The 21,162-nt window shown below is 53.7% G+C and overlaps 3 protein-coding genes across 3 annotated transcripts; 2 read left to right on the top strand and 1 right to left on the bottom strand.

Annotated features, from left to right (window-relative positions):
• Window positions 1–6,250: 6,250 nt before the first annotated feature.
• Window positions 6,251–6,511, bottom strand: EAH_00024910 (hypothetical protein; the record flags this gene model as incomplete). Its single annotated transcript, XM_013392976.1, has 1 exon — window positions 6,251–6,511. One exon carries the CDS (start codon window positions 6,509–6,511, stop codon window positions 6,251–6,253), a length of 261 nt encoding a protein of 86 aa, XP_013248430.1.
• A 1,983-nt stretch (window positions 6,512–8,494) lies between these two features.
• On the top strand, window positions 8,495–17,264 carry EAH_00024900 (oxysterol-binding protein, putative; the record flags this gene model as incomplete). The annotated part of the gene is made up of 19 exons (XM_013392975.1): window positions 8,495–9,921; window positions 10,112–10,215; window positions 10,423–10,507; window positions 10,611–11,412; window positions 11,656–11,725; window positions 11,961–12,148; window positions 12,373–12,606; window positions 12,705–12,992; window positions 13,230–13,367; window positions 13,571–13,653; window positions 13,834–14,092; window positions 14,686–14,801; window positions 15,253–15,326; window positions 15,508–15,584; window positions 15,683–15,758; window positions 15,996–16,092; window positions 16,553–16,642; window positions 16,922–17,012; window positions 17,205–17,264. The coding sequence occupies 19 exons, from the start codon at window positions 8,495–8,497 to the stop codon at window positions 17,262–17,264; spliced, it is 4,359 nt and encodes a 1,452-aa protein (XP_013248429.1).
• Window positions 17,265–18,807: 1,543 nt separating this feature from the next.
• On the top strand, window positions 18,808–20,742 carry EAH_00024890 (hydrolase, alpha/beta fold family domain-containing protein, putative; the record flags this gene model as incomplete). The annotated part of the gene is made up of 1 exon (XM_013392974.1): window positions 18,808–20,742. One exon carries the CDS (start codon window positions 18,808–18,810, stop codon window positions 20,740–20,742), a length of 1,935 nt encoding a protein of 644 aa, XP_013248428.1.
• Window positions 20,743–21,162: the final 420 nt, after the last annotated feature.

The following is a 21,162-nucleotide window of genomic DNA, read 5'->3' as shown; positions in this document are numbered from 1 at the left end:
CTCTGGCTAGGCAGACAAGAAACGCGCACCATCGCACAAACACGTTCCACATCAAAACGAAACGCCCTTCCTTTGACCCCGATCCCTACACCCCAATGCAGAACTATTCAAACCCTCATCGCAAACTCCAACTAGGCCATTCACAATCGCAGACATGCATTTAATACTTCATTGGGCCCTTCGGCCTGCAGACATGCAAGTGATGCTACGCCAACTACCCATCACATCAAGACTGCCCGGTCTTGCTGCCCGTCGCTGCTGCCCCTCACCACGCAAACCGCAAACCACAATCTAACTCCGCACTTCCCCTCGCCAACAAACTCTCCAGCTAGCAACAAAAGGCTCTGCACTCCCAAACAAACTGCTCTACACATCCCCTACTCGCCTCCGCTGCTGGAGTGCGCCGCCGCACCCAATCCTCTTTCAGCACGTCACAGCCCTCACCTTCTGTAATCGCAACCAGATACAAGTCGAAACTGCCCATGCCCACTAACGCTTATATTCACTGCACCTCCTCCGCCTACCTCCACAAACATCCCCAACACTTCGCCCCATGCCAAATCCCGCTACCAGCTGCATGTTCACTATGACGCACCGCCTCTGGCTAATAAGACAAGAAACGCACACCATCGCACAAGCACGTTCCACATCAAAACGAAACGCCGTTCATATGACCCTGCTCCCTACACCCCAACACAGAATTATTTGAACCCTCATTGGACACTGCAACTAACCCACAGGGAAGCGCAAACCTCATTCCGCTTCCTAGTCGTCAACTGCAGCGCGGAAGCATGTAGATGATGCTGCTGGAACTACTCATCCTGGGATCATGTCTGCACGTCACTGCTGCCCGTCGCGGCTGGCGGTCCCCAGACCAACCGCCAACCACAATCTACCTGCGCTCATCCCCTCGCCAACAGGTTTTGGAGCTAGCCACCGACACTCGGCGCCCCGAAGAAAACCACTCTATACTCCCCCTCCTCACCTCCGCGGCTGTAGTGGGCCGCCCGATCCCATTCCCTCTTCAGCACACCACAGCCCTCTCCTTCTGTCATCGCCATCATATACAAATCGAAACTGCCCAAGCTCAAACACTCATTCTAATGCACCTTCACCTACTTACACAAACATTTAAAATACGTTTCGCATGACAAGGCCCCACACATTCATCACCAGAGCACGGAATATCAAAAGCGCGTATTCTCTGAGACGCACTGCCTCTGGCTAAGCAGAAAAGAGTTGCACACCATCACAACAACACTCTCCACATCAAATCAAGACGCTGGTCCTCCCCCCCTTTTCCTGGCCCCCAATAAGCCATCCCTCAAACAGCCATCCTGCCATACAAATAACCACTTACAAGCGCGCGCTTAACTCGCTGTCATCATTAGCAACAGAGAAGCCGGTGCCATCCGCAGTGCTCATTCGGGGCTGTGTGTCTGCTGTGTTTCTGTGGGAATCAACATTTCTCAGACGCTAGTGTGAAGCCCACAGGTTTTCCTTAGATTGGATATCGCGCGCACCCCTTCGAAAAGCCTGATCAGCACATGTTGCTACTCTGCCCACCAGCAAAGTATGCTGGTTCACCTCGCAGAAAGTGAATGCGTTTAGTCTAGCCATCTGATAACCCCTTTCAGTGAGGGGATCGCGAAGGAATACCAAACTGTTCCTCCAGCACAGCTGTGCAGACCTGCGGTGTTGGGTAGAGATCCAACAGGCTTCATACAACAGCATTCCCACAAGTTTGCCGTCTTAGTTGCCATGACTGCTTTTAGACGCCGCAGTTGTTCCATCTCAGTTCATTGAGCATTGAGCATTGGGAGGGTTGAGCGATCCGCCCACAAAGCGTGTATTACAGATATTATACAAGGCTCCTTGTATGCCTTGAAACTGCATAGTGCAGCAACATTTAGCGCAGAAATGAGCATGCATTTGCAATCACAAGTAGGCGCCCAACGGGAAACTTCGATCGTGGCCAGATCGATAGATGGGCAACACCTCAGCATTCCATCAACTGCATCAGCACGGTGGCCGACGCAGCTCAATCAACGCTTTAATGTCATAGCATTGCTAAGTATCCCTCGCTTGGCGCGTCATTTTAGTGCACTTCCCCTTCCAGTAGTCACAAGCCTCCAAACGTCGCACCACTGCAAGTCAAGAGCGCCAAGCTCTCACTTGAAGTGAGCGAAACACAGTAGCCGACCCGGCGGCGAGTGTGAACTTCAGCGCCCCCAAACACCCCTCCTGCCCTCCTGTCACATGCCTTTCGCCGACGGAGCTGAAAATGAAAGCTTCATTGTAACGACTGTCCTCTTCTGTTCATCAGAACAGGCACGAGCAACTCGACGAAATCAACATACTCGACGACAAAAAACATACTGTGAACATTTCACTCAAAATGCAAGGAATTGTTCCTCCATGGAACCCCCACACCTCTTCGACAAGACTCACATTTGCATGCAGCACAAGCATTCTACGTGAAGGAACCAGACCAGTTTGCAAAGCTGCAGTGAAGGCGATCGACAGACGCCTTTTTGTGTCGACCAAGTGCCGAGGAGCCAGAAACGCTGTTATAGTTCGCAGTCGATCGCACACTGGACAAATGTGATGTCTACCAAGAACCTGGAAGAAGAGATATAAAAAACGAAAACTACATTCGTCTGCAATTCTGGCTTTAGATGCCTCCAAAGGGTCATGCTCGCCTACATGTCTTTTGCGTAGACGCTCGAAACCGCATCGCCCCTGTTGAGTGACGCTTTATCAGAAGCACGGCAAATCGAAACGTATCTCCTGTTGGCAAGTATTCCTCAGTCATTATGCCATTTGGTGGACAGAGCACGGGACTCTCTACGCATCCGTTCCTCTCACTCCACACCGGAAGCAGCAGCAGCACTTGCAGACGCAGAACCAGTGGCAGCAGAAGCAGACGCAACAGTAAAGGCACAAACTGCAGCAACAGCAGCAGCCCTGTCTGGGTATACGATCGCCGTCTCACCCAGGCTACAGCTGCATGGCCTTGTCCAGAAGCTCAGCTCTGTACGCCCTGTGCGCTGCACGCGAGGAGTGTTGCCTGCAACCCTTGAGCTCTGTAACCTGCCTGTGCAGCAGCATGCAGAATTCATCATGTTGCTGTGTGCATCCTGCATGCTTCTGTTGCACACTGCAGCAACCGTACCCATTCAACCCTAGACCTGAATCTTACAGCCGCCGCCTCAGCAATCCTCCTAGCCAACGGAATTTGTTTTACCTGCCCCTGCACCGCTTGCCGCCAACGGCGAGCGACTTGCTCATCCCCAACTCGGCTCAATCATTCCCGCTACAACTTACCTCCTGCAGTTAGTTCAAACCTTGCCTCAAATCAAACGTGCAGCAGCGCAATACCACAGCTGCCCTCTCCCTATGCGCTACACACCTACTGGAGGCGTCTGCGGCGCCTCCTACCTGCAGATGAAATCCATAAGCTTTCGCCACTCTCTTCTCCCAAAATGTTAGCTGTTTCCATGCAAATATGCCTCATATATGCGCAAACATCACTGGCAGACCAGCAGCTCCCCTGGGTCTGCCAGTAGCCGGCTGCCTCTCTGCTGCAGCAGCTTGCCTTTGCAACAGCTCATGGCCTTGCTGCAGAACAACTGGACAGGCTCTCATCAAGCAGGCGAGCTTGCTACTACCCAGATGAATGTGCCGTTCCTTGCGTCGTGCATGCGGTGTCAACGCTGCTGCTGGCGATGCTGCAGGTAGAAGCCCTGGCGGGCCTCCCGCAGTAAAGCTGTGTTGGTGCAGCACCCAAGTCGCAGGGAAGAGGGAAGTCATAGGATGCAGCACACGTGTCCGCTCACTTGGGGATCGTCTGCCACTCCAAATGGTTTGAAGACGGAGGAGGGAATCCTGCGTCTAGAGTCTTCGAAGAAGTTGAAGTAGTGGATGACGAAGAAGAGTAGGCCGGCTGCAGCCAGGATCCACATGGGACGAAGGCGGGAGGTGGATTTCTTGGAATCTCCACGCATAACGGATAAGGGGCTGTGATACGTCTGAAACTCCGATTGGCCCTTGCCGGTCCGACGCCTAAGGGTAAAGCGCGTGCTATCCCGAACAACCAAGTCGAAGTAATCTGGATCAGTCGGCAGGTAGTTGGCTGAAACTACAGCCAGAGAACAAAATAAAAAAAACAGAAGCCGCGCCTCGACACTCATCGTGCCGGCCGTCGGTCATTCAGACATTCGGCACGGGATGGTTAAGCTGACCACATCCATGAGCGCATCCGAGCGCTTATTTTTGAGACGAATTGAGAAGGGAAAAAACAAAAAACAACAACCAAGCGAAATTCCGCATCTAGCCACTCATTTCATATCCCCGCACCCGAAAATATCCCCTGGGAGAAGGGCGTCAACGATGGCCACCGGAGTATTTGGGTTTCTATAACTGCACAGTACTGAAAAATATACTGTTTATTACCTACAGGTTTTGTCTCTTCACCTTAGACCGTCTATTGCTTGTGCTGGACCAGCCCCCCCGGACTCGCCGCTACTGTGCACCAACGGCTGTACCTATTCAAATCATTGGCTTCTGCATCCATTTGGGTTCTTTTTAGCTGCTAATCGGTACCAGGTATGATTTATCATATTTTCGCGCGGTTTCCTTGCTTAAACTGGCCGTAACAGCGGCAGTTCAATAGAATGCGCTTGGGGGCGTACCACGGTCGTCACAGCGTCGTCGCCTAACACCTAAAACTTTCTATTTTCAAATAGAGCCTGGCCGTTCAGCTCGGCTTTTTTGTGTTTGCAAAAGAAGAAGGGGAGGACGAGACAAGTTTTAAATTGCGGTTAATAATGTTGTAAGTGTCAGAAGCGCAATCAATCAGCTGGCTCATTTCGTGCACCTGGAGAATAAGTACGGGTAGAGTAGGTTCCCGATCTCACCTGATGACCGCCGCAAACCTGCTATAGAGTCAGACAGTTCGGACAGTAGTTCGCCAGAAGCAGGTGAGCAGCTGATCTTCCCTCCAATGCACAGGCGTCTTGGGCACAGCGGGCCCAGGGCAAGGGACCGTTAAGGAGAGTAGGCAGGCTGTTTAGTGTTGCAACTCAACTAGAGCTGCAAGGCATCCCTGCATGCAACAAAACCGAGGCCCCTTTTCTGCATGCACTAACACTGTAGCAATTGTTAAACCCCTGCCTGGAAAGGAAAATTCTGTTTAACAGTATTGGTGCTGAGGGGTTTGCACTCGAAACTCATGTTCCGCATCCCTCGCTTTTCCCCCCTTGCACCAGATTGTGTCAAATAGATCTGGCTGATGGTTGTTTGAACTTTGCCTATCTTCGCACTTCCTCCGCTCGCCACTCGGCTTCATTTTCAAAATGGGGCTCGCCTGCACCTCAAAAATCCCTGAAGAGAAAGCGTGGAACTGCTCCAAGAGCGAGTTCAGTGCGGATGCATTGGGCCTACAGGGTGTTAGTTGGATCGATGTTTCCCATTCCTGCCTCCTTTGCGTGATCAAGACGGGCTGCATGCAGTTATTCATCGTTACCTGCAGCGTCTTCGTCCTGCATCTGCAGCGTCTTCGTACTGCGTTGCAAGCTCCTCCCTCCTTTCTCCTTGAAACAATGATTCCTCTCCTCTTCTGCACAGGACGCAAATGCTGTGGAGGCGGCAAGAGGTCCACCCTCTCATTTTTTCCCCGACAGACAAACCTGAGTGTCTTGTGGACACATCTGCGCCCCCCAAACTGACTCCCCTACAACATGACAGGACTATGCTGTGGAGAACTGATTCACCGAAAAAGTACCGTATCATGGTAACACGACCCTTTTCAAAGTTGATTGAAAAGGGCCGTGTTACCATGATACGGTACTTTTACCAGGTATTCCTGTACTGTGTCATCGGCTGAGCGTGGTAGCAGAGACTACTGCGCCAATGAGTAGACACGCGGGTTACAGCTATGTGCCGTAGCTGTAGATCTCAGATCCATCCACGTGGCAGCCCCTGTCAAGTAGTGCTAGCGGCCCGTGACTGAGGCAAATTTGGAGAACTATAGACACGACTCGAGGAATGTCTGTATGTGCAGTTGCCAACTACTCTGGATAACTGACCAAAGGAGGGTCTTCATCTGCAGTTGCCAACTATCCTGCCCCCATCACTGCTCCGCATGTTGCTTAACGGCCAGGATGCTTTCCTAATCTGTGAGTGGGTTCCTCTGGCGGCGCTGCACCAGCTTCTTAGCCCCTTCTATGCTCTTGCAAACTCGAAATATTTAGCCATGTACATTGAAAAGGAGCATATGCGCCACTTCGCATAACCGCTTTGCCGTCTGAATGCCAGAATCTCCGGGTGCAGTGAATTCTCGCCCCATCCCTTCTTGATTAGCTCTGGCGTTCACATCCCCAGTATCCACAGGTTTTACTTCTGGGACATTCATGAACCCGTCTTCTGCCTTCTTAGCTAGCGAGATGGAAATGACGACTTCCTCCTTGGGTGTCCCTTTATCTATATCATCCCAGAGTGCTCCACCCATTCTGCGAAGCGGGCAGGGCTTTTTGGTTCCCTGCCCCCATCTCAGCTGGTAACTGATTGACTCTCTCCGGGGAAGAGCGCTGCTGTGTACCACTACTATCGAAACGAAAACTCGGAGTTCAATGCTGGACTTCCGCTTTGCTGACAGTTCCCCACTTAGCGCTCTATAGATGGCTTCCCTTGTCTGTATTGCTTCAGCTCTACCACAGGCTGTTGCCTTGCCGACCCGGAAATGGTCCTAAACCCTAGAGCATGCCGGAAACCTCCCACGTTCTGGAGTTTCCCCGGAGAGTTGGTACCCTTGCCCAGATATACCCACCATTTTCGAGTTGTACTTCCTAGTGAAAAAGGTACCTGTAGCAATTGCAGTTCCTGGGGTGCATTTTAAAGACAAAACTACAACGCCGGAGAAGCAGGAGTCTTTTCACTGCCCCCCCTATCGGGTCTCCTGTCACATTTGGACTGTCAGCAGATCAGAAGGCATAAATTGTTTTCGCAGCGACACATTCCCATGCGGCGCACAGCAGAAGGGAAGTCCCGATTATTCTGCGTTTCGGGTGGTGAGGAGGCTGAGTTTGAAACGAGAAAGTTAGGAAGAAAATCAGAAGGTTCGGCTTATTCTTTTTGCGAAGCACCTTCACTACCAATTACTGCTATGCAGTTGGCCGCTCTGTTGTGGGGGTGGGGTTTCCTGCTTGCATCTGCCCGACGAACCATGCGTTGCTAATAACTGTAGCAAAGGCCGTCTATCTCACCTGAGGGACGACACGTGCAGCCATGGGGTCAAACATGTAAGGCAAGACCTTCCCATAAGCAGATAAATTACCTTCCATTCCCCAGACGTCGGCGGCTCCAGGGCCTGGTACTGGTGAAGAGAGGAGGAGGAGGTTTTGAGTTGCAGCGCAACTCGTGCTGCAAGGCAACCCCGCATGCAAGCATAAGCAAGGCCCCATTTCTGCAAGCACGAACACTGATGATAATTTCTAAACACTTATTTTGGCACTCAATACGCATCCTGCATGCATGCAGAAAGTCATGTTTCAGCTCCATAGAGAATGTGCTGCACACAACGAGGCCTTCCTGCCCCCACCTTTCGCCTTCTAATTAGGCACGGAGGAAGGTACAATATCCATTTAAACCAATTGCATTATTGCGTCGAGCTGTACTGCTTCAAAAGAATAAACAAACAACTAATAGCAACTCATAGACGAGCCAGCGAGAGCCTTCCAAAGGGGCAGGACCGACCTCACACAGAAATAGCGAGGAGTCGCTCCCCTTCGCTAGCGCGGCCAATCACTAAAAGAATGAAAACAATGAAAATAATAACTAAACAATTCGTAGGATCTTCTGCTGCAGACACAAACAAAATCAGCAAGCTGGGCCTGCATGCACGTCGGCGCTGCTCAGCTGTACAGGCACACCGCTGCAGCAGCGACTGCATTGGGGTGTATATACACTGCATTTTTTGTAAATTCCAGATATTGCGGAGAGCATGCAGCACCACATGCAACGGGAGTTGCAGCGGTTGGCCTAGAGATTCCACTCAATTGCAGGCAGCAGCAACAAACAGCAACACACAGGCTGCGTTCATTGTGCAGCAACGCGAGCTGTCCGTGCACCTGCCATTGCTCCGTAGTCTGTAACAGCAACAGCTGCTGCAGCAGCAGCTGCTGCTGCTCCGGGGGCGGTAGCAGCAGCAACTCCAGCGAAGCCAGTAGCAGGCAGCTGCATGCACGACCGCGCAGCTAAGCAGTGGCGCAGCAGCACAAGATACATGTAACAGCAAAACCACCATCAATAGCAGTACGAGACGCAGCAGCAGCGCCTTCAGCGCTCCGTTCCATCCCGTGAAGAAGGCCGCGGATGTTCTTAGCGACTTCACCGGTCGCAGCAGCAGCAGCAGCAGCGGCAACAGCTGCTGCAGTCTGCTGTTGAACCCGTACGTACTTCTTGCTGCTGAAGGAGAAGGCAGCTCACCAAGACAATGGAGGCTGCTGACAAGGACCTGCAAGGCCAGCGGGAGCCGCAGGAGCCGCAGCAGCCGCAGCAGCAGCAGCAGCAGCAGCGACAGCAACAGCAACAGCCGCTGCAGCAGCACTTAGTCACGCGTACAGCGCAGCAGGCTGAACCTTATTCTGATGCTCCCACGCCAGTGGGGCGGCAGCACCTACAGCGGCAGCAGCACGAGCCGCAGCAGCACCAGCAGCGAGAGCCACTCCATCAGCACCAGCACAGGACGCCTCTGGAGCAGCCGCAGCAGCAGGAAAGGCAGACGGCGCAACCGACGAAACAGCAGCAGCACGAACAGCAGCAGCAATGTGCTGCGGGAGAGGACCGTGTGCTGCGGCGTACTCCTGGGGAAGAAGTCGAAGGGCAGCAGAAACAGCCGAATCAGCAGCATGGAGGCAGGCAGCAGCAGCAGCAGCACGTTACTGCTGCGGAGCAGCAGCACAAGCAAACTGCAGTAGCTCAACAAGCCACGTCTGTAGCAGCGCCGCCGCCTGCAGGGGCGAAACGGGACGAGGCAGCAGCAGCAGCAGTAGCAGCAGCAGCAGGTGCACCGCGCGAACTAGCAGCTGCTGGAAGCACAGCACATTTCCCCGAACCTGAAACAACGGCAGCAGGAACTGCAGCATCAAACGCAGCACAAGCAGCAGCAGCAGCATTAGCGGTCCCCGGTGGCTCTGGCCGACGTGCTGAAGAACGGCGGCTGCCCCCAGCAGCAGAAGCTGCAGCAGAAGCTGCAGCAGAAGGTGCAGCACAAGCAGTAGCAGAAGCAGGAGGTGCTGCTTCTGTTGCTGCAGCGCCAAGAAACATATCCCCGCCTTCACAAAACTCGGTAAGTCAGCAGCAGAAGCAGCAGCAACGGCAACAGCATCAGCAGCAGCAAGCACAAATCATCAGCACCAGCAGCAGCAAGCACATAGCAGCAGCAGCAGCAGCAGCAGCAAAAGCAAGGCAAGTTATGGTTTGCGTACAGGACACTCTATGGAGGCCCCAACCTTCTCCGCCGAGTGCGGCTACCTTGCAGCAGCAGCTTCACAGGCCGCCGCCCCGGCAGCAGCAGCAGCAGCACGAACAGCAGGCACCGCATGGTGCTGTCTCTTCTGGCGTTGTTAGGGGTAGCAGCCCCAGCGACCCATCCACAGCAGCAGCAGCAGCACCAGCAGCAGCAGCTAGCAAACAGGCTGCACACTCTCAGCTGAACTCTGCTTTTGTTCGCTCACCAACGGATAGGCGCCGCCAGCAGCAGCAGCACCAGCGGCAGCAGCGGCATGGAGCTCCGCAGCGTGCAAGCCTTTCCCTCGTTGCCCCTGTGCCCAGCAGCAGCAAAGCAGCAGCAGCAAGCTCGCTCGTGCTGCAGGGCTGGCTGCAGAAGTGGACAAACCTCTTGTCTTCGTGGAGGCCGCGGTAAGCCCTAAACCCTAAACCCTAAACCCTATACCCTTGGAGTTAGATGTCTCTATTCTGCTTCTTCAGGGCTTGGGTATTCAGGTTTAGGGTTTAGGATTTAACGTTCCGGGTTCCGTGTTTGGGGTTTAGGGTTTGGGGCCTGGGTGGATAGGGTTTAGGGTTTAGGGTTTAGGGTTTGTCGCCGCAGGTACTTCTTTGTCTACGCGGGTTTTTTTAAATATAGCACCACGAAGACGTCCCCACCAAAAGAAATGTTTCTTTTGAATCAGTGTCGAGTTCGCCTCTGCCCCCGTCAGCCCAAACCCTAAACCCTAAACCCTAAACCCTGCGCCGTAGAGTCCTGCGGTACACACATCCTGTTGCTGCCTCTTCTTTTCCTCAGCTCGTTCAGCAGCTCTCTCACTGCGTTTCTATAAACGATCTGCACGTATCGTAGTGCTAGGGCCTAGGGTTTAGGGTTTAGGGTTTAGGGTTTAGGGTTTAGGGCTTGTGCTTCAGACGACCCCGTGCGCTTCGAGGTGGACGTGATAGATCAGCAGACGCTTTACCTGCGGGCGGAGAGTCAGGAAGAGAAGCAGATGTGGTGTGTGCTGCGAGATTGAGGGTGTAGGACTAGGGGTTAGGGTTTAGGGTTTAGGGTTTAGGGTTTAGGGTTTAGGGTTTAGTGTTCAGGGTTTTGCCCGCAGGTACGCAGCCTTCAAGCAGGGTCAACGTGCCGCGCTGAGCGGCGCTCATAGGGCGGCTCGCTCTTCAGCAGCAGCAGCAGGAGCTCAAGGAGACAGGCAGCAGCAGCAGCGGAGGAAACCCGTCGGGGCAACGCCTGCGGGGGGTCCACCTGCACCTACAGCTGGCAGCAGCAGCAGCAGCAGCAAGAGGCCTGAGGGGCAGCAGCCGCGCCCACGGCATGATCATTCCAGTGCAGCAGGAGACATGCGAGCAGCAGCAGCAGCAGCAGCGCCAACGACAGCTGCAGGCGGGGCAGGGGCTTCACCTCCAGGACCGGGCAGCAGCAGCAGCAGCAGCAGCGCCTTGAGCGGACTGGCAGGGGTTGTTGCTTCGAGTGCTGCTGCTGCTGCAGCGTATGCCACCAGCCGCCTTCGTTCGCTTTCTGCTGCTGCAGTGCAGCCGCCGCCACCCCCACCACCGTCAGCACCACCAGCACCTCCGCCTCAGCCTCAGCAGCAGCAGGAGCAGCAGCAGGAGCAGCAGCAGCAACAGGGGCAGCAGCAGCAACAACAACAACAGCAGCAGCAGCCGCAGCAGGATTCGGGGGCTGTCCGCAGCAGGAGCGATGGAGGAACGGCAGCAGAAGCAGCAGCCGATGTGGTTGCTGCTACTGCGTTTCCTGGGGCTTCACTGGAAGGGGCAGCTCTCAGCAGCAGCAGCAGCAGCAACAGCAGCAGCAGCCCCCTTCTAGGCGCGCACCTGCTGCAAACAGACGGTAGCAGCGAGGCGCTGCTCGATAGTACGGGGGCTGAGGGGCCATTGGTGCTGCTGCTGGAGAGCATCATTGACGCAAGGCAGAATATACAGGCACCTCCAAACCCTAAACCCTAAACCCTAAACCCTAAACCCCGGTCACGGTCACGGCCGGCGGGCGTTTGCTGCTGCTTCTTAAAGGCCTTTCGCCAGCTTTTATTCCAGGGGGGGTTATACGCGGGGCTAAAATGTTTCGGATTTAGGGTTTAGGGTTTAGGGTTTAGGGTTTAGGTTTTGGCTGTGCGGCCGCAGGAAGCGTGCTCCAAGATGCTGGCCCTGCAGTCAGACGTTTTGAAGTCTGTCGCGCAAATCGCTCAAACAAGTAAATGACGCTGCTGTTGCTGCTGCTGCTGCTGCTGCTGCCGTTGCTGCTGCTGTTGCTGCTGCTGTTGCTGCTGCTGTTGCTGCTGCTGTTGCTGCAAGAGCAGCAGCCGTTGCTGCTGCTGCTGCTGCCGTCTCGGGCGACGAAGGGACAGGCCGGTACTTCTTGTTGGGAGCTCGGGGGGATGCATATTAGGGTTTAGGGTTTAGGGTTTAGGGTTTTCTGTTGCCTGCAGACCCTGGCGAGGGGGGGAACCTGCGTTCTCAGGTTGTGCTGCTGCTGCAGCGGGTAGACGACCTGCAGCAGCTGCTGCAGCAGCTGCTGCAGCAGTGGGAGCGGCTCCTGAGTGAAGAGTACACCCAGCGACGGCAGCTGGAGAAGTCTGTGCGCTCTCTGGCGAAGAGGAACTACAAGCTTGACAAGGTACAAACCCTAAACCCTAAACTCTAAACCCTAAACCCTAAATATGAAGCCTTTGTTGGGAAACCCCAGCTAAAGCCTGAATGTTTCCTTTAGGGTTTAGGGTTTAGAGTTTACAGTCGAAGTAGCGCAGGGAACGCTTGAGGATCTTGCGCTTAGGCCGACGGTTTAGGGTTTAGGGTTTAGGGTTTAGGGTTCGGAGCCCAGGCTTGTGGATGCTGGTGCAGGCTCAAGAGCGGCTGCTGCAGCTCAGTAGACAGCGCGGCAAACTGACAGCAGCAGAAGTCGCTGCGGCAATTACTGGGGTGCGGCTCCCAGAGGCTGAGGGAGACGAGGCAGCAACTGCAGCAGCAGCAGCAGCAGCTGCTGCTGCTGCTGCACAAGAAGGAGTCAGCTTCAGCACCAGCGACAGCGATGAAGAGGCCAATGAGGAACTCGAATTCTTCGACTGCGATGATGCGGTGCGCTAGGGTTTAGGGTTTAGGATTTAGGATTTAGGGTTTAGGGTTAAGGGTTTAGGGTTTAGGGTTGGTGTTGCTGCTGCTGTTGCTGGCTGCAGGCCACCGAAGACGGTACAGGAGAGTCCGAAGGTCTTGCCGCTTCGCAGCAGCAGCAGCAGCAGCAGCAGCAGCAGGAGTGTCGCGAAGGCGCCTCGGGGGCATTACCCATAGCGACAAGCAGCAGCCAAAGCAGCAGCAGCAGCTCCAGCAGCAGCAGCAACTTCGTTGGGCCGACGTTCTCGCCTGCAGCAAACGCAGCAGCAACTATCGCTGCTGCTTCTCCTCATATTGGGGGGGCGACTGCAGGGCAGCGGCTGGCGCTGCCGAAGCCCCGAACGGAGTTTAAAGTACACCCAAACCCTAAGCCCGTGCTGCTGCTGCCGTCACTCTTAGGGTTTAGGGTTTAGGGTTTATGGATTAGGGTTTAGGGTTTGGGGCGCAGTGCGTATGGCTCAGTAAAGGCTGCGCCGCCTGGTTTTTGTGCGCATTGGAGCTCTCTGAGTCGTAGGGTTTAGCGTTTGGGGCTAATGCTCTAGGGTTTAGGGTTTAGGGTTTAGGGTTTAGGGTTTAGGGTTTGTGCGCAGGTGAACTTGTGGTCGGTGCTTAAGGACTGCATCGGTCGGGACTTAAGCCGAATAGCAATGCCAGTTTACTTCAATGAGCCTACGAGTTTCTTGCAGAGACAGTGCGAGGACCTGCAGTACTGCGAGCTACTTAACCTGGTGGGAATTAGGGTTTAGGGTTTAGGGTTTAGGGTTTGGTGTGTGAGGTGAAGGTAGAAGGCCCATGCAGAAGAGATACCCTAAAGCCCTTCAGGGATGGGACCTAGGGTTTAGGGTTTAGGACATACTCTTTGGGGTTGCTTTCGCGTTAGGGTTTAGGGTTTAGGGTTTAGGGTTTAGGGTTTTGGCTTTGTATGTCTCAGTCCTCCCGGTTCCCGCGGAGTGTCGATCGGCTTTTGGGGCTGACTGTCTACGCGCTGTCTCCCTACGCCTCTGCAGTTGGGAGGTAACCCTAAACCCTAAACCTTAAACCCTAAACCCTCAAGCTTGTAAAGCAAGACGATAGAAGAGGAGACAACAGCAAGCTTCATTAGGGCGTTCTAGGGTTTAGGGTCTTGAGTCTGGGGCATTGAGTTAAGGATATGGGGTTTAGGGTTTAGGATTTAGGGTTTGTGGGTTTACACAGGACGTACAAACCCTTCAATCCACTCTTAGGAGAAACCTTTGAGCTGATACAAAGGGGTTTTCGCTTTCTGTCGGAGCAGGTAAACCCTCACGCGTTCGCCGCCGCCGCTGCTGCTGCTGCTGCTGCGGCTGCTCTTGCTGCGGTTGCTGCAGCTGCCGCTCTTGCGGTTGCTGCTGCTGCTGCTTGCTCTGCTGCAGCAGGTGCTGCAGCAGCGGCAGTGGTAGCAGCGACAGCGGATGCAGCCTCCACAGAAGAAGCCGTACCTTAAGCAGCAGTAGCAGCACCAATAGCAGCAGCAGCAGCAGCAGTTCTAGTAGTTATAGAAGGATTAGCAGCAGCAGTAGCAGAAGCAGCAGTAGTAATAGCAGTAGCAGCAAGAGCAGCAGTCGACGCAACAGCAGCAGGAGCAAGAGTAGCATTAGCGGCAGGAACACTACCAGCAGCAGTCGCAGCAGCAGCACGAGTAGCAGCAGCAAAAGCAGCAACAGCAGCAGCAAAAGCAGCAGCAGCAGCAGCAGTTGAGTCTGTTCAGGTGGGCCATCACCCCCCCATCACTGCGTACGTGGCGACGGCCTCGGAGTTTTCATGTGAGGGTTGGGTGACAGTGCGAAATCGCTTCTCGGGGAAGTCTCTTGAGGTACTCCAAACCCTAAACCCTAAACCCTAAACCCTAGCCTTGCTGATGGAACTTGCAAAGAGGGGCGGACTGGTTTTGAGCAGCCTGCATTATCAGCGACTCGGTTCCTAAACCCTAAACCCTAAAGCCCAACTTGGCCAAGGCTTCATGACGTTTAGCTTGAAGGGTTTAGGGTTTAAGGTTTAGGGTTTAGGGTTTGGGGTTTGGGTCTGCAGGTGACTATGCCAGGCATAGCCCGGGTGAAGCTGCACCGCACGGGAGAGCGGTTTTCTTACAAGAGAACAAAAATGCTGATTCATAACGTTATTTGGGGCAAGCTGTGGATTGAAGTGTACGGTTTAGGGTTTAGGGTTTAGGGTTTAGGGTTTAGGGGTTTTAGGGTTTAGGGTTTATGGGCTAGGGTTTTCAGGGTTTAGGGTTTAGGGCTTTCAGAGTTTCCGGTTTGGGACTTCTCAGGCCTTAGGGTTTACGGCTTTCCTGTGTTCAATATTTAGGGTTTGCGCCAAGGATTTAGGGTTTAGGGTTTAGGGTTTAGGATTTGGAGTGTCTGCGCTGCAGTGACGGAACGAGTCTCGTTGAAAATGAAACTTCGGGGGACTTCTCTGTGGTGCAGTTCCTTAGAAAAGGATGGCAAGCAAACCCTAAACCCTAAACCCTAAACCCTAAACCCTTGTTTCAGCGACTTATACAGTTGTTGGCTCTCTTTGGCGTTTGAGGGCGCTCATCAGACTTTCTCTCTAAAATTTAGGGTTTAGGGTTTAGGGTTTGGGGTTTGGCCTCAGGCTAGACAAGACCTGCCACCATCTCCGAGCCATTGTCTTTGAAGCCTCTGGGCGGCCCGTCTACCGCCTCTCCGGTATCCCTAAACCCTAAACCCTAAACCCTAAGGCCCAGCTGCTTCGCGTGTCTACAGGGCGTGCAGCCCATTGGGTGTACGGTGTGGGGGGGGGGCTGATTTGGGGGTTGAGTTGGGCGCTGCATGCTTCATAGTCTACGGTTTAGGGTTTAGGGTTTAGGGTTTAGGGTTTGTGCGGCAGGGCAGTGGTCTAGCGCTTTGTACGTCGAGGAGGCGCCCGCATTCCCCCCGCACAAGAAATGGAAGGTTCCGCCGCAGGTAGGGTTTAGGGTTTAGGGTTTGCCCCAAGGGTTTAGGGTTTAGGGTTTAGGGCTTCTGTAGAGTTTTTAGGGTTTAGGGTTTACGCGCGCATGCAGGTAGAGGAGTACCGAAGAAGCGAAACGGGGCCCCCAGCAGATAGCCCTGACAATCAGCTTGATGCGGTGGTTGCACGTAAGCATTTAGTTTAGGGTTTAGGGTTTACGACTTAGGGTTTAGGGTTTGAATGGCACCTTCCGAACCCTCGACGCCCCAAACCCTAAACCCTAAACCCTAAGCGTATCTGCCCGTCCACCCAGAAACGGAAATTCAAGGCTAGGACTTGGAGTTAGAGGCTAGTACAGTTCGACGCCTAGAGTTTAGAGTCTAGGGTTTAGGGTTTAGGGTTTAGGGTTTAGGGTTTGCGCGCAGAGTACTGGGAGTCCATCGCTTGGGTTGAGTCTTCGAGGCGCCTCATTTGGAGGCCGACGGCGCGGCCTCCCAACGCCGACCAGTTCTACGGCTTCGGGTCAGCTCAAACCCTAAACCCTAAACCCTAAAACCTAAACCATAGCTGTGAGCGCCTGAGGCTCTGATGCATGCGCAGCGCTTCTCCACAGATTGTTTTTTAATTCAGGGTTTGTTTATGAGGAGGGTTTATTAGGGTGTTGCTGTGTTTACAAAGGTGTACAAGGGTTTATTAGGGTTATATAGGGTTTCCAGGGGTTTATTAGGGTTTCTTAGGATTTAGGGTTTAGGGTCTGAGGGTTTATCAGGGTTTGTGAGGGTTTATTAGGGTTTACGAGGTTTTCCTAGGGTGTACGAGGTTCTACTAGGGTTTGCTAGGGTCTGTTAGGGTTTGTGAGGGCACACTAGGCTTTACGAGGGTTTGCTAGGCTTTATTAGGATTTATTAGGGTTTATTAGGGTTTATTAGGGTTTATTAGGGTTTATGAGGGTTTGCTAGGGTTTAGGGTTTGCGCTCTTCAGCTACCTGACGATGGAGTTGAACAACCTGTCGCCCGAATACGCAGCGCATGCAGCCCCAACCGACTCTCGCAGACGGCCCGATCAAAGGCTGTATGAATCGGGGAGGGTGGAAGAAGCAGTAGAACAAAAGAACAGATTAGAAGAGAAACAGAGGTCCCTCTAAACCCTAAACCCTAAACCCTAGTAAATCCTATTAAACATTAAACCCTAATTAGCCATAATAAACCCTAAAAGGACAGATAGACCTAGGCGCTGCTGCATTCGTTAATACATCCGAAGTAAACGATCCCCACAGGTGGAGCGCAGGGCCAACATTTAGTGTTAGGGTTTAGGGTTTAGGGTTTAGGGTTTAGGGTTTGCTGACTGCAGGGAGGCAGCGCGGGCGCGGCCTCGTGGAGAGCGAGACTATAAACCCTGTTGGTTTGAGCGGCAGCAGAATTCTGATGATTGGGTGTACAAGGTAAACCCTAAACCCTCGTAAACCCTAAACCCTAGAGAATCTTAGCCCTGGGCCACAGCCGCAGCCCGTAAACCCGAAACCCTAAACCAATTTACAAACCCCAAATCCTACAACGCATCAACAGGCTGGAGGGTGCTTCTTCTAGGGTTTAGGGTTTAGGGTTTAGGGTTTAGGGTTTGTGTTTGTTTGTAGGGAGGTTACTGGGAGGCGCGGGAGGTGGGGGAATGGGGCTGCTGCCCCGACATTTTCTAAACCCCAAAAGCACTTGTGAGGGGTTTACTACTATCTGCTGCTCCCTCAAGTCTAGGGTTTAGGGTTTAGGGTTTAGGGTTTAGGGTTTACTTGCTCTGACGTGCAGCAGCTCGGCTAACTTAGGGTTTAGGGCTTAGGGGTTGGTTGTGGGGAGCAGCAGCAGCAGCAGGACGGTCTGCATAAAGTGCGTCTTTAGGGTTTAGGGTTTAGGGTTTAGGGTTTAGGGTTTAGATGGAAGGAAAGAAAAGACAGACAAACAACAGCAGCACAAACACAAGCAAAACGCTGAAGGGTATTGAACGCCTTCACAGGGGCTGCAGCAGCCCTGGGGAGCAGTGGTGTGGCTAGCTGTAGCTAGCTGCAGCTAGCTGTAGGTGCCCACCGGCTAGCTGCGTGAAGCTAGCTGCAGCTAGCTAGCGTTCTATTGGAGCCCCGCGCTCCTTTTGTATGCTGCTACTGTAGCAGCAGGAGTACGCTGGTTGCTGCTGCAGCAGCAGGAGCTGCTGCTGCAGCAGCTGCTGCGTAGAGGGACTGCATTAACGAGTGTAAAGGATTTGTTTTGGAAGTAATAAGTGAAAATACAGACAAAGACATGGATATGCAGTGAACGAGCGCATTTATTTATTTATTTGTTTATTTTTTGGTGTGTCTGTACACTGGAGGAGGGAAGTAGGCGGAGTCGGCGGTACTTCTTCTGCAATCTGCAGACTTCTACTTCACCAGAAGAATTAAATAATTAATTAAAATAAAACATATAGTAATTTAAAATAATTATAGAGTAAAAACAAACAAACCCTCGCCCCACTCAGCTGTCTGCATGCAGCAGCGATATGCCTCGTCGGCGCTGAGGTGTACATACGCCTCAGCCGCCAAGAGCATTGAAATGAATTTCCTTTGCATTTAATTTAAATATTTTCAATAAATTTCACTATAACAACCTAACAACAGCAGCAAAACAAGCGGAGGACGCCTGGGGGGCCGCCGCTGCGCCAGCTGTTGCGCTCGGTGCAGACAGCAAATATACAACATAAATAAATAGGTAAATAAATAAATATCGTAGTGCATATATTAATTGTTATTATATTGTAAATATATACTGAAGGAAAGGGCTACTGTTAGGGCCTTTGTGCTGTCTCTTCTGCTGCGGGTCTTCTACAACAGCAGCAGCAGCAACAGCAACTGCAACAACAGCAATAACTACAGCGGCAGCAGCAACTTGCGCAGCATTTGCCGTCTTAGCCACCATTAGCAACAACTGCAGCAAATGTAGCAGCAGTGCCTGCAGTAGCACTATCAGGGACAGCAGCAGCAAAGACGGCAGCAGCAGCAGGGACAGCAGCAGCAAAGACAGCAGCAGCAGCAGGGACAGCAACAGCAAAGACACCGACAGCAGCAGCAACGGCAGCAGCAGCAGCAACAGGCTGGGGAACGTGACGTTCTGCTGCTGCAGAAGGGCCTCCTGATGAGAAGGCTGCAACAGCAGCAGCTGCTACTCCCTCTGTTGCTGCTGCTGCTGCTGCTGCTGCTCTCTAGCAGGCCGGGGATGGCGTTCCTTGCGCGGCATGCGTTCCAGCAGCAGCTGCTGCAGCACAAGCCGCTGCAGCGCCATTTGCTTCTGCTGCCTACAGCACAGAAATTCGTCTCCCTCCCCCACGGTGCAGTCCCGCTAGCGACCCGTCGGCAGCAGCAACAGCAGCAGCAGCAGCAGCGATGTTGGGAGTGCAGCAGCTGCAGGAGCAGCAGCACCGCCCACGCCATCTCTCATCGGGCACTCTCCACAAGCAGCAGCAGCAGCAGCAGCAGCAGCAGCAGCAGCAGCAGCAGTGTAGCATCGGAGTATTGCCATTTGCGTTTGCTCGACGAGGAGACGCAAAATCTGTTTCCAGAGGCCCTCCCTCTAGCTGCCACCGAGGTGCCTCTCAGCAGCAGCAGCCGCAACAGCAGCAGCAGCAGCAGCAGCAGCAGCAGCAGCGAATATGAGACATGGTATTTGGCGCTGCACGGCATATTGGGGGGTCGCCGCAACCTGCGTAGTTTCATCGCTGGGCTGGTGAAAGAAGTGCATGCAGAACCCTCTCCCCCGACCAGCAGCAGCAGCAGCAGCAACAGCAGCAGCAGCAGCAGCAGCAGCAGCAGCAGCAGCAGGGCCTTTTGCTTCGATTTAAGGGGCCACGGCTGCAGCGCTCGCGGGCCTTTGGCTGTTCATTTGATGGCGCGCGATTTGTTCGCACAAATTTTTCAACTTCTTAAGGAGACTGCAAAACAAAGAAATATACCTATACCCAGCAGCAGCAGCAGCAGCAGCAGCAGCAGCAGCAGCAGCAGCAGCAGCAGCGGCAGCGAGAACGAGGGCGGGAGCGTGCTGCCTCACTGGGAAGGCATGCGCCGCGTGCTGCTGCTGCAGCAGTTGCTGCGGGTTCGTGTGGTTTTAGTAGGCCACAGTTTTGGGGCTTTGGTGTGCATGCAAGCAGCACTAGACAGCGCTTCGCTGCCGCTGTTTGCTGCTGCTGTTATTCTCGATATTTCTTGCTCCCCCTACTTAGCTCACCCAGACAAACTAGCAGCAGACGCACCTTCAAAGGAAGCCACAACCATCTTCTTACCTAGCAGCAACAGCAGCAGCAGCAACAGCAGCGGCAACAGCAGCAGCAGCAACAGCAACAGCAGCAGCAGCAGCAGCAGCAGCAGCAGCAAGATTGCATGCTGCCTAGACGTGGGTCGCCGCGTGCCGCCTCCTCGGGAGGGTAGTTATTCTTCTGCTGCTTTAATTGAATTGCTGCACGACTTACCCGTGGCTCTGTTTGAATGCAGCTCTTCTGTGGGCCGCGCGCTGCAGCAGCTACAGCCGCCGATGCCGCCTGCTGTTATTAACTGGCTGCTGCTGTCTCTCTGCAGCAACAACGCAAGAGAAAAAGAACTGCTGCACCTCCTCAGGCAGCAACCGCAAATATCAGCAGCAGAAAGACACAAGCAGGGAGTCTACCTCCCTTCAGAGCTGCTGCTCCTGCAGCAGCAGCAGCAACAGCAGCAGCAGCAGCAGCAGGATCAGCAGCAGCAGCAGCAGCAGGAGCCGCTGCAGCAGCAGAAGCAGCAGCAGCAGGATCAGGGTGAGCGTTTATGCTGGCATTTAGACTTGGAGGCGCTGCATGCGCTCGTTGTTTTAAACCGATCGCTGGGGCTGGCAGCAGCTCCTTTGTCTGTGCATAACCCTTTGCTGAGTGCAGCAGCAGCAGCACGTGAGGTGTACAGACACCCTATTTTATTTGTGCGGGGAGAAAACTCTCCTTGGCTAAACTTCAGGCTGCAGCAGCTGTCTATACACCGCCACTTCCCGAATGCAGCGCTGCACACCATTGAAAACGCAGGCCATTGGCTGCATGCACAGCAGCAGCAAGCCACAATAAAAGCTGCTGCGGAGTTTATTCGCAGAGCAACAGCAGCAGCAGCGCCAGCAGCTGCAGCAGCAGCATCATCCTAATCATTGTACAGCAGCAAATGCGACGCCGCAGCCTCCCGACCCTCCTCCTCAGACTGCTGCTGCTGCTGCGGGGGCTGCTGCTGCTGCTGCTGTTGTGACACCTGCTGCGCTTTTCGCAGCTGCAGCGGAACGTAGACAGCACCACAAACTGCAGCAACAGCAGCAGCAACAGCAGCAGCTGTAGCAACAGCAGCAGCTGCAGGCACAGCTGCAGCTGCAACGGCAGTGGCAGCTGTTGCCTTTCTTTCTTGTTGTATGTAATTTGCTTTTATTTTTTGTTTGAGGTGTACAGACACCTCGCGGTGCGCTGCACCGCTGCCCCCGGCCTCCAGCAGACGAGCATCAATAGCTGGCTGCTAGCTAGCAAATAGCTAGCTAGCCAATAGCTAGCTGCTAGCTAGCCAATACCTGGCTGCTAGC

The sequence above is a fragment of the Eimeria acervulina genome, genomic scaffold (genome assembly GCF_000499425.1).
Source record: "Eimeria acervulina Houghton genomic scaffold, Eah_scaff198, whole genome shotgun sequence".
Classification (NCBI taxonomy): Eukaryota; Apicomplexa; class Conoidasida; order Eucoccidiorida; family Eimeriidae; genus Eimeria; species Eimeria acervulina.
This window is presented reverse-complemented; position numbering and strand designations above follow the sequence as displayed.